Genomic DNA, 17412 nt, shown 5'->3' with positions numbered 1-17412 from the left:
TAAGTTAACACGAGTAACATACAATCTCACAAATAATCTGGCGAATATTTCCCGAACATTGAGGGATATGTAAACGTCCCACACGAATACAGTGACTAATAATCTGCCGAGTAATTTGCCGAACACGGCCGAATATGTAAACTTCCCCCAAGAATACAGGCGTATATTTCTTGGATACGCGCTAAAAATCGTACACTCCCCCAAACGACGGACGAGCCTCGTGGCAAGTAACGAATTCACCGGTGTAGGTTCTCTACATACTCATATTCCCGCATATTCGTCTGTGCTCGTCGAGTATTAAAAATCTTAATGTAAAATGATTTGTGTAAAAAGCTCCTCTGATATATCATCATCATACGACATTACCCTGGTAATAGTAATATTATAACTGAATGGGCAAAATAAGGCATTTAAAAGTAGATTTGCACATTGGCAATCACTCAAACAAGTGCGAATTGTGCTTCATTGCAATTTGGTTGGTCGGGTTTAAAAAACAAATAAAAGAACAATCCAGTGTAAAATAGTCACTATATTGTTTTGTACAGATCACAAATTCAAAACAATATCGCCAGTTTACACGCACTTCTTAAAAATACTCCGTCCGTATAGTCCGCGCGAAACTGCTAGTCCGCTCTGAATATAGAAATGAGTCGCGTCGCCATAGCAAATTGTATGACTACACCTGCTCGCAACAACTTCAGAGCGGACTAGCAGTTTGACGCGGACTATACCACCACTATTTATCATTAATATTACATGGAACTAGTTTTCTGTGGAATTGAGTAGACAATTGCTCAGTTTTGATAACGGTTCCCGTTACACTGCACATTACATAAAATATAATCATTGTTATGTATTAAAAAGCAAATACGAACTAGCGTTTCTGAGTTTCGACAACCTATTTAATCAACCCTTGGTTCATTTTTTATTTTTTCAGAATTCTAAATGTAAAATTAGCATGTTATAAATAACTACACATAAAGTACATCAATTCCTTAATGGAAAGCAATGTACTTACTATATAGTATGAATTCACTGAATTTTATTTATTATAATTCCACAAAAATATAGAGTTACTTATTCGTAAATACTCAATACCACCCCTTGGCTTGAGCTTGGCTTGGATTTTTGTCTTTTTTTGTCGTTATACTAAGAATATTAATATGAAATAATAAAACAAAAAATACCGAAGATATGATTTACAAGTTTATGAATAAGTAACACCAAATAAAATAAGAAATGAACCAAGAGAGGGCAACATCAATTATTATACTGTACACAAGATAGATACTCTTAGTATCTACACACTTAGTCCAACTTTTGCCAAATGTAATATTGCATACATAACTTATTTAAAGAAAAACTTAGAATATAAAAAATAAGCACTGATAATATTCATATGCATTCTTAACATAATCGATGTGGGCAATAAAACCCTTTTAAACCCGAAATATTTTATGAATTCAGGCAAAATTAACTTCAAAAAATTTCCGTGTTCATTACAAAATTTTAATTACTTACACTGGCAACACAGTAAAGAGCAAATCAAAAGCAAAAAGTCCATAGAATTTGCTTATGCTAAGTTTTATTTTATATTACATACTTTATTAATCATGCTCATTTTTTTATATTCTAAGCACCAAAAATAACATTCGGTAAACGCAGGACTAGGTAACACTTAACGCTTTAAGTACTATCACGGTTTACAGTCCATATGTATGTACACTCTTCTCAAAAATACACGAAATTGACAAAACAAAACAAAGTACATTCAAATATATTTTTTTTTATCGCAAATAAAACTTTCTCATATTTTTTCTACAATTTGCAAACAAAGTACAACCATAACAAAACTATCTAAAGTCGAAAGGAAATATAATTTAACTAGGTAACTAATTAACTATTTACAATATTGGACACAAGTAATAAAATATGATTCACTCGCCCATCACTATCCGACACTATTCCTTAAAAAATAACACGTTGTCTCTTTACGACTATTTAATACCTTAAAACGTACACTAGGTATGTTTGTTTGATTAATATTGCCGCCATTGATATACATAAATAGACAAATTTCAGATAAACCATTCTATTGATTGCTTTTGCATCAAACGATCAAGTACGATAATTCTAGCTCCCAGGCCGTCCGGAGGAAACACGCCCTCTACGCAAATGCTCAGACGGCCTACGATTTCAATTACTATTGTCATATAATAATGTATGACACCCAAAAATACCTCTTGCACCATAAATATAATTAAATTCCACTTATTAAAACCATAACTAACGTTGTTTCGTATAGTGAAATTATCTATGTAAAGTCAAGTAGTGCCCTGTCATTGTACATCTTATAAATTGCATTTGTCTTCTGTATACCGATGATTGCAATCGTTCGAAAATATAAGGCCACACCTTTCAATTTGACTTAGGTTAGCTTATGAAACTGAAGATAGAAATATAGGGAGAAATCATAAAGTCCAATGACTCTCTATCTGATGCTGATCAATTTTATTCACTCAATTATTTTATAATAATTTGCTTAATAACCCCCTAAACAAGAAGGTTTACTTCAAAAATACTAACATTGACAAAACAAATCCTTCATTGAGAATACCAGGATACACTTAATAATATCAAACATAAAAAATCCTCTTTTAATTTAAAATTAAACAGACTTCTTATATATAGAACAAGATAATCTAATTAATTGTATTTTATATCTATAATTAATCGAAAATATTATTTTTTCTAACTTTGAGATTTTTAACCATTGATGTTATTAGTTACATCTAAATAAGATGATGTTTGTGGTCTAACTTTGTAATCAAAATTAGTAAAGAAAATTTTAAATCTCACTCTGCAATTTAAGAATAATATTAATTATAAAGCCTAAATCATAATTAAATGTTAATCATAATAGACAACATTGAATGAAAAATTGACAGTATTAATATCATTTATCTGCTCTAAATTTTTGCCTGAAATTTTTGAGTAGATACTATTTTTCTATGATCAAACTGTACTATTTTCTATGTCAATATGGCAATAATCAATACGCCATTGTAAAACTAAAAGGCTGCCTTAAATAAATTATAATAAAAGTAGTGACATAATAATGATTGAGATTTCATTACTACGGATTTCATTATTACTAAGTAGTACATATTTGTGGCCGAGTAATAAAATTGAATCCACAATAAAGTTATAGCTTTACCTACCATGCACTGGACCTATAGGTACGATGAAATAGCTGGCATGAGAACCGTAAGAAGTTATTTCCAATCTATGCATCTCTTCAATATTGCCTCATAAAGAAGCAATATGGTTCTATCCTTTCGTACTTAATCTCCCTTCAGTACTAAATCTAATTTAATGGCTCATATTTTCGCATGAAATCTTCACATAATTAAAATAATTAAATTGTTGAAAATCCTCACAAACCGACAGTTTTTTTCAGATATACTTTAGTTATTACATTGCCCATTGTTGATTTTTTATGTAAAAAGAAATATATTTGATCAACACAAAAGTATTTATTTTAAATTCAAACATATTAAACTCAAAGTTTATTAACACAATATTAATGGTAATATGCTTAATATTGATAACCATATTTATTATTATTGACACGTTTTTTTTGAAAACGATAATGTAGTCATACTTAGTTGAAGGTCTAGATTTTTGGAGGTTAGTTTTGTGGTAAAAAAATATCATTTGTTGCTTTAATTTGCACATGAACATTTGAAAAAGGTAATTCATAAACGCCATTTTTACTTTTATATACTACTTTTATTTTGATTTAATTCTAATTTTTGTACCTTTTGTCTGCTAAAAATGTATGATTTGATTGTTTCAATACATCAACCACTAACATCAAATAAAAATAATGCCTACAGTCCAAGTGCATAAAAATATATAATAATATCAGCTCAGATTAAAATTCTACATGACATTCATTTTATTTAGTTAATCCTTTTTATAATCAATCTGTAAAACTGAATATGAATTTCTACAAAAATAAATCGAATGATCTTAGGGGACCTTATCATAACCAACTATTAATAAACTTTAAAATTAATTATCAGAAAACGCTTCATGCGTTGAAATTTCACATTTGAGACATGGGCATGTCGTACTAAAGGGGTACTTTTAATACATACTAATCACCAGGTATGAAGTCAGGAATACCTATTAAAAGTTACACATAATGTCAGGAGACTTCAATTTTTTCAATGACTCGATAACAGTCAGCTTACCTGCTAATCCAAGTTCCATATACCTATACTACTAAAAAACCAGATCAAATCAACATTACCAAAAATACTCTCATCAGGGAACTGCAAACTAGACATACATTAGCTTCAGTTGTCCACAACTGACACGTAGTTGTACCCTGCACGGTTAGAACAACTACATCACTACAGAAACACTTGTTATCCATTCCGTATCACTATCACAACACTTGTACATTCACTTGTACTCATCTTCGACTTCATATTCTTCCTCGTCGATTTCTGGATTCGCTTGTTGGTGTTGTATTAGCGCCAAGGGGCCCTTTTTGTAGGCTGTCATCTCCTGCGGAACAATAAACATAGTGTCAAATGTGTACAGCGACATCTGCTGATTTTAATACTGCTTTTTAATGATTACTTGTTTGATGGGACAAAATTGCACGTATTTTTACAAGGAAATGCAGAAAAATATTTTCTAAAAAGTCAATTGAAAAAATTATGTAAACCAAAAATAAATACAATGCAAAGGTTATTTATTGCAAGCATTTTCAGAATTGACTATAAAGTCTACTGACTTACTTCACTGGCCAATGATTTTTATTTGGTATGTATTTTGCTTTTTATACAAATGACATCTATAACAAACCTATAGGCGTCCTATGTGAATTTAAAAATCCACAGTGGCCGTGGTCGGTTCTAGTGGCACCACTACCTTATAACAACATAGCTGTGTTCTGGTTTAAAGAGTGTGGCAAGGGAGACACACTTAAGGCATTCTAACTTGGTCCCCAGGGGTATCTACACATATAATCTACACATCAGTGTTAATCTTTAATCTTACATAGATTAAAACTTTAACCGACAGAGGAACGAAATTTAACAATATTTTGTAGACAAACTGGCGTACAGTATGGCAGATTTTAAATATTCTTCTTTCTTCGTAAGTCTTCTTTATTGTGTAAATGAAAAAAAAGACAGAAATTGTCAGATCTCGATTTTTGGTAGATGATTATAATCATATAGCAATGATAGCCTAGTGGTTAAGAAACTCAGACTCTCGATCGAGGGTTCCGAGGTTCAAAACCCAGGCACGCACCTCTAATTTTTCAAAGTTATGTGCATATTAGAAATTAATTATCACTTGCTAAACGGTAAAGGAAAACATCGTGAGGAAACCTGCATACCTGAGAGATTTATATATAAAAAAAAAAAACTCAATGGTATGTGAAGTCTACCAATACGCACTTGGCCAGCGCGGTGGACTATGGCCTAATGCTTCTCATTATGAGAGGAGACCCGTGCCCAGCAGTGGGACAGTAATGGGCTGTTGATGATGATGATGATGATTATAATCATTATGATGATGACATAATATAATCATAATAAGATTTATACAATTAATATTAATAGCAGGTTTATATGGACGATAAAAGTTTGTTTTTTTAACACTAACCCTTTCATATCTCGCCTTGTCCTGCTCCGAAAGGGACTCGTACTTGCTCTTGGTCTCCGAGTCAGCGGCCGCCCAGCGCCGCCCTAACTCCTTGGCGATGTCGCCCATCGAGTACTCTGGGTTATTAGCCTTCACCTTCGAGCGCTCGTCGTTACAGAACCAGAAGAACGCTGACCTGTTGGAAAATCATAAGCAAATAGTTGATGAGGCAAAATAGTAAAGAACACTTTTCTTTTTGTGTGTCAAACGATTTTCTTTGTTTTTGTTCTTGTTTGTGGCTAAATAAACGTCGCCAAGTAGAGATGCCAGGTAGCCCAATGACGTTTTGGCTACGTTGCCACATCGTTGCCTGATACCTGATTAAATTTTCGATGTGTTTTTTTGGGCATGATCTGGCGACGTGACTACGTTGGGATACGATCATAAGACTGACATTGGCTACAATTTATTAGCTTGCATCTATACAGAAGATATATGCATCTATACAGAAGCTTTATGTCGGTTGCTCATAAAAATATTAATTACACGTGCAGCAGTAGCGTAATCAACTACTCAGTAGCTTTAGTGACCAAATTAACTTTAGCAGCTGTCTCTCAAGCGTCGCAGTCGCAGTCGATTACTTAGTGGTAGCAATAAAAATCCTCTGATCTATATCAATTATTGTCAAATGTCAACAAATGAGTAAACAGTAGTCGTTACGATTCTTCAAAACATATTACTAACGGGATAAATTAACGGACTCAGGTCCATAAAATAGAATACAGATTGCAAGCCGATGGTACGACTTGTGTGATCGCTTAAATAACACAACCCTAGAATGTATAAAATAGTTATAAAAGGGTACAGTATCAGGACAAATAAGCACTGAAACAAACTTGTCTGTTCAAAACCACTCACAATTAATAACAAAACAGTAGGACACAAACAACTTTGTGTGGTAAGGAAGATAAGACTTTTGTGAGGCATTCCAGCTTAGTCCTCAGTGGGAGGGGCGCATCTGTGACCGACCTCAGGTAGGAAACTAATCTTATCTGGGGTTGATTAAAGATGTCAAGATGGTAAGATACTTACCGTGGACTGCATGCTCGTCTACTACTCCAATATTATATAAACAAAAAAAAAACAAACAAACAAGAAAATGAGTAAAGCATCAACGATTCTCGACCATAACTCACAGCGATCGTTTCGGCGCGTTCGGATCCTTCAGCTGTTGCCGCTTGCGACCGCGGACCTTCACGTCCTTCGGCGGTACGTAGCTCTGCATCTCCAGGTCGTAGCGCCGCTTGTCCTGCTCGGCCATGTCCTGGAACCTCTGCTTCTCCTTCTCGGACATTGTCTGTTGATTGGATGAATAACAATGAAAGATGCAACCAGTATAATTCGACTGAGGAGGTACGATCCGTTCCACGTCTATTTCTAGCGTGGAGCAGGTTTTGCTGACTTAGGTAATGAGAAGAGCATCTTAGTCCTCTGGAGTGCTGATACATCTGTGATCGGCTTCAGAATGAACCCATGTCGTATACGGAGTTAATTACAGATGTCTATGTTCGGTAGTTTACTTAGCATTGTTTGACTGGATGCTGGTTTTCCACTTAAATGACTGACAAGTGTGTGTGTTCCATACAATGCCCACGTTCAAAACAAAAAATCTATTCTCTGTTTGTTTATTACTACGTGTATGTCTTGAGAGCACCGTAATACGTTAACTACGTGTCCGTCCCGGCGTCTAACCTCACCTAACCTCATACTATCCTAATCCTCGCACTGCTGACCTTATTTTTGCTAAAACCCAAAGATAAACATAACACTTACGTTCCACCGCTCCGCGCACTTCTTGGAGAACGTGGCGAATACTACGTTCTCGTCAGGATGCTTCTTCTTATGTTCCTCGCGGCAAGTTTGCACGAAGAACGCATAAGCGGTCATCCTGCCGCGCGGCTTGTTGTACGCCCTCGCCCTCGGCATCCTCACTTTGTTGGTAGATTGTGATTGTAGAGCCTGCTGTTGGGCTTGTTGGGTGAGCTCCTGTAAAAAAATAATCATCATTATCTTCTCATACAAATAGTCTTACGCCTGTTATGAATACGATCTATATATAACCTATGCCTACCGCCTACATAGACAGGTGCCTATAATTTATTCTTACATTGTCATTTTTCGACTTTTGATAGGCAAACGTTGAAAGCATTTACAGTTAAGGAATTTTGCCTTTGTTTGTCAAGCATTTTTTAAAACTGTTTAATTTTATTTTAGTAATTTGATTTGATTAAAAGATTGTAGTATTTGTCGCAATTTTATAAAACTGAAATGTGCCCTAAAATTACTTGTAATTTATCATATTGAATTTTCTCTCCAAATGCTATGATGACATTGGGTTAGTACAGTTTTCTGTTGGTTTTAACCATAGAATCATAGATATATTATCCTACTGACGTAGGTTTTAACGCATAGACACAGCACCAAAAAATCTTCTTGGAGAATAGCTTGGAGAATAGATTTTTAAATTAAATTATAAAATGTATAATGAATATATTTGTTATGGACAGAAATCGATGTTTCTCGTTTGCTTCTTACAAAATCTATCGTAATCGTGTACTTTCAGATTTTTTCTAGCATGGTGCGTTATATTCTATTAACGATAAATACTCTCTACATTATCACGTTTAAGTACTTTTTAATAATATATTTTAATAAGCGTAAAACGATAAAACTGTAATGAAATTACTTGTAAGGCCGCTGATTGTCTTTGAAGAGCCGCCTGGATCTGTTGTTGTTGAACAGCTTGGATGTGATCATGCAGGCTTTGTGTCTGTTGTTGCAGCGTTTGAGCGACCTGCTGTTGCAGCGCCGCTTGGGCATTCACTATAGCCTGCGCTTGCACTTGGCTCACTTGCAAGTGTTGAATGCTCTGTTGTAAGTTTTGCTGTTCTTGTTGATGTTGCTGCTGCTGTTGTTGTTGTTGCTGCTGCTGCTGTTGTTGTTGCTGCTGCTGTTGTTGTTGCTGTTGTTGTTGCTGCTGTTGCTGTTGTAGCATCTGTTGCAGCGTCTGCTGTTGGCCTTGTTGTTGCTGCTGTTGTTGTTGCTGAATCGACTGTTGCAGCGACTGATTTTGTTGCTGCAGAGCCTGCTGCAAGGTCTGCTGCTGTTGCTGAAGCTGCTGTTGCAGTTGATTTTGTTGCTGCAATTGATTTTGTTGCTGAATCTGGTTCTGTTCTTGCTGTTGGTGTTGTAGAGTCTGATGGTTCTGCTGAACCCCGTTGGTTTGGTTGCCCTGATCAGGGTCCGGGCTTGACTGATTCTGTGGCTGAAAGAAAATACTACATTAAAAATACACAATCTATACATCAATATTTGAAATGAAAAAAATCTAAAATGAAAATTATACATTTCTTATTTTTCTCTCCACTTTATGGAATATGTTATTCTGGTACGTTTATGAATTCAATTTTACGCAATCGATATATAATAACTGATGCATTGTAATTCATCTAAAAATTAAATTGCATGGAAAATATGAATTGATGTCATCAGTCATCATAGTCACTCTACTCAATCAACCCTCCTTACTTAACATACACGACAAATAAAAGGAGATAGCAATGATCAATAAAATCGCTTCATTTTAACTTGTAACGTAAAAGGATGTGAAAGTTACCTACACTTAAGCGATCGGCGTAGATTAGAACTACCGATTCCGACTATATTTAGGTATAAATCTGCCACGAAAACTGGATTTATTTCATAAGACCTATTTACTATTAACTTATAAAGCGATTATTTGTGTGTTCAATACATACTTATTCTTATATTACTAGTACTTATTAAGAACTTCTACGAGATACCTATGCGTAATAGTTATATGAAAGTCTTGCTAAATTAATAACTAAATTTTCATACGAAATTCGGTTTTCCACGTTTTGTCTATAGAGATTCTACATATCAAGGTATTTTTGATAGGATAACATAAACCTTTTTTTTTGTTTACGAGGGGGAAACCTTCAAAAGGTACCCGACGACGTATGAGCGACGCCGGGTTATGTCGTCAGCGCTAGGTTAGGTGGAGAACTCCGGGATCTCCGATGGAACACAACCAGAGTAGGATAACATAAACCTATCATGTCTTTTCCATCTAAGCAAAAGTTTATGTACAAATTTCAGTTGATTTAGGTATCCTATATAGTAGCGTTTATCCATCGTCCGGTGGACGCAAGCGCAGCTCATCGCGTTTCCGCGGTGTCTGCAGTCATCGGTTTTGGTAATCTCATAACAAAATGGTTTCTGATCAGTAAATACTAGGTACTAGGTAGGCTTTGCTTACGAAAATTTTAACTTTTAATTTTTGGAGTTTGCAATCAGGTAGTCGAAAATGATTTCTTTATTCTATAATGGAAGTATATAAAAATAACCCTAAACAATTCAGTTTAACTTTTTAAACGATGATTAATAAATTCTTGTAAACAGTACCAAGAAATTGCTGATCTTAAACGACTAAGCTGGTGTCAATGCACGATGTTTGGACACCGGCTAGATAAACACTAGTGTGTAGGAACCCTAACACTACATTATAAAGTTTTATGTATGCAACCTACTGGCCTATGCAAAAAATATATCCACATACCTATTTCATCTATTAGGACATTTATATGACTTAGGTCACCAGTGACCTTTATAAATCAAAAGGTCAAATTTAATAGTGTGAGAAGTCACCAGGAGGGTTAAAATGCGAGAATAATTAATTTCTACGAGCGATAGGTACATTCCTATTATAATGTGTATAAGTTAAAAACATAATAATTTTTTTTCACCTATTGTAGACAAAAGTGAGGTTATTTGGGGGTAATATCGGCGCTGGGGTAGGACTATACGTAAATTAATCGTGATTGTACCACCATGAGGTCTAACCAAGACTGGTTTATACCAATCTTGGTTAGACCTCATGGTGGTAATTAGGACCGACCGGGAAGGTACCAACGGGCACACCATTACTAGTGTGAAGCAGTTCTTGCGTTTCGGCGGAAAGGTGTAGAATGTAGATGCCGGCTAAGTTACAATTGTGACTCATGAGGCGACTATCTTAGTTCACCAGAGTGTATACACCAGGTAGAACCCTTTGTGGTTCGACTCCGGCGACACCACCACACACCTATTTCTGCCTTAACAGCAGTGTTAGGCGCTGCTGTGTTGCGTTTTGAAGGGTTTGGTGGTGGACATACTTTTCCGAGGCGTTCCAGCTTAGTCCTCAGACCGTGGCCGACCTCAGGTAGGTATATCTAATCCTACCTGGGGTTGATTACAGATGTCCATGGGCGGCAGTAGCCACTTACCATAAGGTAGACTGCATGCTCGTCTGCTAGTCCTAGGTATATTATAAAAAAAAAACATTTAGAATCGGCTTCAGGTAGAACCGCTGTTATATATAAAGACGGTTATAGATGTCCATGGGTGGCAGTGACCACTTACCATCAGGTCAATCTTATAAAAAATATAGATTCATGTTCCTTCATTTTTATATTAGTAATATTATGCCCGTCGTCATACTTTTACAACCGCGCCTAAACCACTTCAGGAAAAAAGACGTGGTATCTAAATGTCAAAATGTGGAAATCTTAGGATTTTTCATTTTCTATGTCGAGCCGGCCTTCCCCTTCAATTTCTGTTTCATTTGCAGAAATGTAGCTAATTATGTTTTTATATCATTTAGAAGTTCAGTTTCAAGGAATAATCATTTCAAGGAAACCCAAATATGTGGCATGTGGTATACAAATATCCTCTAACTGGGGAAATTTCGATGAATATTACGAATGCCTAGACCAAACAAGTTTTTTCACGTATTTACACGCTTTATATTAGCTTCACTTGTATGTTTGTCAGTGAGTAACTCCGTTTGTCAGTAGAAAGAGATCAACATACATCCTTATAATTATGACGCTTTGTGCATACTTAATGTGAACAGCAGTATAAATAAAATAATAAATAATAATTACAGAAACTAAAGAACTCGCTTTTATAAGAAATTTAACTAAAAAATAAAAAATAAATATAGTTAAAAAAAACTAAGGTACACGCTTTTATAGAAATCAAATTAAAAAATATAAAAAAAACTTTAAATGAAAAATTTTAATGAAAAATTGTATTAACAACAAAAAAAGATATTGAAATATATTTATTTATTTGTATAGGCCAACGGCGGCACTTACAAATTGTCAGTTACAATATTTTCTTAAACTACTACCGGATCGGAACGCGACCTCTACTGAGAAGATCCGGTAAGAAACTCAGTGGGTTTGTCTTTTTTAATTTTAAAAATAATTATTCTCTTTTTAATTTTTTTTTTTTTTTTTTTTTTTTTTTTTTTTTTTTTTTTTTTTTTTTTTTTTTTTTAATTTGTTTTATATTTAATTGTAAAAAAAGCGTGGGGTGTTTTTTAAAATATCAAAGTGTTGGTCCTTCTGCTCATGTCTGTCAGTAAAATATGTATAACTACCGAGAGTGTGCACCGCAGGCTTTTTTTACAATTTAATATATCTTTTTTTGTTGTTAATACAATTTTTCATGATTTTTTTTCAAGTTTATTTTATATTTTTTAGTTTGAATTCTATAAAAGCGTGTACTTTAGTTTTTTTAAACTATATTTATTCTTCTGAAATTTAAGTAGGTACGTATAACTTCTTCACAGATTTCTTATATACCTACATGGTAGGATTGAACGTCTTAAGCCCTTAATTTTAAAATGTTGTATTAACCGACGGTCATGATACATACCTATATATTTCATAAAATATATAGGTAGATAATATTTAAATAGTTTAGGAGGTTAAACAACCAATGTATATCTTTATCGGCGTTCTCCTCCAAGAAACAAATTTAATTATTTTTAACATTCTTACAACTCGTATAATATAATAATATTAATAATAATCTTTTTTCACATTTTACCCGTTTCCAAAAGGACCCGACAGTCATTGGACCCACACACTTACATACTCGGCTTGTAAACAAAAGAAGTGTAAGTAGCAGGTGCAAAGAACGTGGGCCCTTACAAGAATGGAATGTTTTTACATATACCTATTCACCTACCTACTAAAAACTATAAAAGCAGTTATAGCCTTGTGGTTCAAAATCGGCCTCTCAATCGGGAGGTCCGAGGTACAAATTACAGGCACACTCTGATTTTCGTTTAGAATTGAATTATTACTTTTTACATGCTTTTTACACGTTCATCGTTTAGCTTTTAACTTTAACATCGAAAAATATTCATGAGGAAACCTACACGTCTGAGAGTTTAAACTCTAATTTAAAATTTTCAAAGGTTGATCCCAATTCGCATTTAACCAGCGCGGTAGACTATTGTCTAACTATGCCTATCACTATATTCCACTTTGAGGGGAAACCCGTGTCCAGCGGTGGGACAATAATGGGTTGACAAGGACGTACCGTTAATAAACACATTAATTTTAACTACCTTTAAATTTTATCTAAAAATATACGAGTAATCCACTTCGTTTTAATGGGTATATGTACTGCTATTTTACTATAAAAATAATTATTTTAGCTTTACTTTCGTAAGTACTTATATATTTCATTTTGTTCGTGTTCCTATAACTTGCTTTAATTTTATAGTAGTTAATAAATTAAAATTCTATGTAACATCCATTATATTAAATATATTAAAGCCTATACAAATATTTTAACTTGTTCTGGACATTAACCATTTTTTAAATTTCAACTCCTAAGTCTAGGGTGAAGCTCCCAAATAACGACTTCTTTTCTAAAATAGTTTTTTTGGTTATTTAAGTTGATACGAGTTAAGTTTTTGGTATAAACATTTGCTGTTCTGTCTGTTATATATTATCCCAGACACATTTAAAGATCTTAATGATAATTATATTTTATACCTACTTCAATGGTTCAATCTCAAGGTCGAATAAAAGCATTTACTATTTCAAAAAATGGTAAATTATTATTGATCGTAAATTGAAGTCGTGTTGTGCAGTTTGTGCATTCCAAAACAGCACGATACATTCAAAATTATTTTCACTTGCTACCTAGCTACGGATTTTGATAATCTACGATCAGCTTATAAAACTAATATTTTAAATCTTAAATTCGTTGATCATGGTCATTTAATGTTTTGTATAACTACAGTTATTGTTTTCGTACCGTTGGCGACGATGTCTGTTGAGGTTCTACAGATCCCGATGCATACCACCATTGTTGCTGAGGGCTCTCTTCCCTTGTGTTAGAATTTGTCATTAATCGATAGTCAAAGCTTGGAGTTGAAATATCTCCTCCATTGTTCGAGAACCCACTTGTCATTTTGTAAGTGTAGAGTTGATGAGTAGCAGCGGCGGTACTTCTAGCTATTTCTTCATTTATCTGTTGTTGGTGTTGTAGCTCGCCAGACCCACCCGGCCACCACGAGGCATCGTCGCGCGCACCCCAAGCGCCCCCCGTCGCGCCCCGTTCCCCCATATTACAATCACCGCTTTCGGCCAACCAGTTTCTTTATGCCACTTCGGCTGTTCTATATTATACCCTTAGTACAACAAATTTGAAGATCATGTCCCTTTTTCAGTCACAACGAAATGCAAGTGTTTGGTAATACGTTAAAAGCTTCTTACAATGCTTCTTATGTTTTCACTAAAAACACAGACACTTTAACACCAACTGAGTTTTCATCACAAAGACTCGACGTTTTTATTATACCACATCATTTATCAAGTTATAGTTATTGATTAAAGTGAATATCCACAAAATCTCGCGTGTTATTAAATACAAATGCTGCCGGTTTCAATCCACGACACGAGCGTACGTTTTGTCTTCGTTCCTACTTTAAGTCAATACAGTTGGCAACGCCGCACCGCGAGACGCTAAACAAGTGCACACAGGCGCCCCCAACGCGCAGCGGCCAACATGGAAACATTGGAAATATACACGAAAAGAGACCGAATATGCACGAAGTGGCAACAGGCCCGTCCAGCAACCGGTCAATAAGACGATTAGCGCAGCCTCGCCTATTCTCGCTCATGCCAAAATTCTTTTGTTAATATATAAATCTTACATTAATTTCACTTCCATACTTCAATTAGGCACAATTCTATTAAATCAAATCCTTTATTACCTAGTTATATCAAGAACCACATAGATTTCAATGTTTTTTTATTCTATAACTGATTGCATAGGTACACTTAAATATTTGTATTATCTATAGTATCAATTTCAATGGTATTACATATTTAGTTGATAGCTACAATAATTCAACTTTAATGGTATAGGCGTACTATAAATTGTTTAATTAACAATTAATTCATCGAATAATAGATATAAATAGGTATTTAATCCAATACTACCCGATGATATACTCCGTTTACCATGGCTCGCTCAAATATTAATTGATTGTTTGGTCGATAATACGAGGTTATACTTACCTTCGCGGCACACGAGGTCATAAAACGTAGGAACAGTGCAGCGTATATCGCTTTCTTCCTTGCACTTACTATTTCTACTCCTGGGCGAAGGGATGTCACATTAAAAATGTTATTATCGATAGTGCTATTTCGTGGCCCTGACATTTAAAAAAAACTTAGCGTTTCACTCCCAATTTCATATTTGAAGCTGATCCCGCTAAGGATCATCACCGTGTCACCAGGTGTCTTAAAATAATATCTTGATTGTTGAAGCCCTTAGTTGATTCCATCTAATTGAATTCACGACGTATAATATTATACGATGAGTTTGTTGTTTTCGTTATTATTTTGCAAAAAAAAATACATCTGTATTATAATGTGCTTATCATGAACTATTGGGCTTGAACTATTGAACTATAGTTTATTAAATATTAAGAATATTATTCTGTTTCCACAAGTTAAACACCCAAATTCCGTAAATGTCAATATAAAATAAAAAAGTAAATAAACATTTAAAATAATATTAAAAGTGTGTACATGTTTTTTAAAATGTAGTCATACATGTACATCCCAAATGTGGGGATAACATCGTACCAATATAATGTTGCGCGTGTCAACTAATTGAGGTGATACATTTTTGCACAATGACAACACTTGACACTGATTGAAAATGCATATTCATAACATCATGCACAGAAGATCACGCACACAGAATGCACAGATAAATGAAATTACCTGGGAGTCTCTAAGTTAAACCCAATTTAATTGCGATATTGAAACAGACCGTTGTGATTGTATCACATAAATTCCAGCACACATTAGATAAGTGGACACTGCAACTATTTAAAAAATCAAATCATGAAGAGTTAGCTAAGAAATTTGATAAGAAAGCTAAGATATAAAGCATCAAAGATATAGGTATGAGTAGTAGCAAATCATTATGTTATAATAATAATTATTTATAAAATGGAACCACACGTGATGCCGTAATGTAAAAAAGTAAGATAAGGAAACAAACTAGTTAAAAGTAATTAAAATAAATCGTTTAAGCATCAAGGGCAGTTCATTCGCTACTATAACACTAATATATAGACTCACCGTGTACATCTTGATTTTAATATTGTTGATGTGTTTAAAAATACTGAGGACACCATCAAATCTACTTGGAAAGCCTACAACAAAAACGTGAATGAATGTTTAAAATGTCCACTATATATTTAATAATAACCCTCGTGCTGACGACTATTATTTAATTGACGATGAATAAATAATAAAAACACAACATTTAGCAAATGTTGCAGTTAATAAATTTCATTACAAATATCATAAAACGAATATTCAACAAATACCTATAATAAACAATATATTTGATTACCGAGTACAATTTAGTACCTATAAAATATGACGTAAAAGTGACGTGACAAACAGCGAATGTTTACAAACAACATATCTAATAATAGTCAACAGCGAAAACATAAAAATATCTTCCATGTAACAAGTTAGGCACCCATGACAATACTCACTATGTAGTAAAACGCAACACAACTAATAATTTTCAGTAATAAGCATCGCTTACTAAAATACAGGTACGGTATATACCTACTTAATAAGTAGGTACACTAATATAATAACACTAAATTATTTCGATAAATAACTACTTACCTACCAAAATTACATAACAGCTCATTTAATGGTGTTTTTACCCTGTTTCTTACAAAAATATGAATTTACTAATAATAAGTAATCTTGTTCCCATAAATACATAGTTAAAAGTATTTATTTCGTGTCTACTTATTAGAACTATTAAACCAAAAAATATAACCTAGAATTAAATTAATTTCTTTACAAATAAAAAATATAGAGCGTACCTCAACTTTAATATGAAAAAAACATCTCAATATTTACTATAACGTTTGACGGACGAATCAACGAAATGACCTACAACTGTCAATAATAAGTATGTATCTACACTACTACGGTATAGTGTCACTTTATTTCTGCGCTCGGCAGCCATTTGCTTATAAAATTAGAATGCAGAACTTACTATAAATATATCACAAGTATAAAACACTAAATTCGAATCAAAAACATGAGTACTCTCTATAAATTACATACAAACTTGATTCACTCATTTAACAAATAAGTAAACTCACCAAGTATATTTATTTATCACAACGAGCACACGATTTCAGCGCTTATTACGGGAACTTCGCATTCGTTCGTCGTAATGAACACATGAAATAACGATGTCACTGATAACGCAATCTGATTGGTGTAAATCGAATGACCCGCCATATTGCAGCCAATGAGTCAACTT

The 17412-nt window shown here is 34.0% G+C and overlaps 1 protein-coding gene across 2 annotated transcripts; it reads right to left on the bottom strand.

The window, feature by feature from the left end:
• Positions 1-3987: 3987 nt before the first annotated feature.
• On the bottom strand, positions 3988-17366 carry LOC140751945 (uncharacterized). Of its 2 annotated transcripts, XM_073086065.1 has the most exons (7): positions 17249-17366; positions 16194-16267; positions 8414-8992; positions 7501-7713; positions 6864-7024; positions 5689-5863; positions 3988-4578 (listed from the first exon to the last, which is right to left on the bottom strand). In XM_073086065.1, the coding sequence occupies exons 2-7, from the start codon at positions 16200-16202 to the stop codon at positions 4474-4476; spliced, it is 1242 nt and encodes a 413-aa protein (XP_072942166.1). In that variant the 5' UTR covers positions 16203-16267; positions 17249-17366; the 3' UTR covers positions 3988-4473. The 2 variants fall into 2 exon arrangements, with proteins under 2 accessions (XP_072942166.1, XP_072942165.1); XM_073086064.1 differs by lacking the exons at positions 16194-16267; positions 17249-17366 and adding an exon at positions 13849-14549.
• Between the last annotated feature and the right edge of the window lie 46 nt (positions 17367-17412).

This window comes from Epargyreus clarus, unplaced genomic scaffold (assembly GCF_041222505.1).
Source record: "Epargyreus clarus isolate Ecla_fem2 unplaced genomic scaffold, WU_Ecla_fem_2.2 ptg000023l, whole genome shotgun sequence".
NCBI lineage: Eukaryota > Metazoa > Arthropoda > Insecta > Lepidoptera > Hesperiidae > Epargyreus > Epargyreus clarus.
The sequence above is the reverse complement of the archived record's forward strand: the minus strand, read 5'-3'. Positions and strand labels throughout refer to the sequence as shown.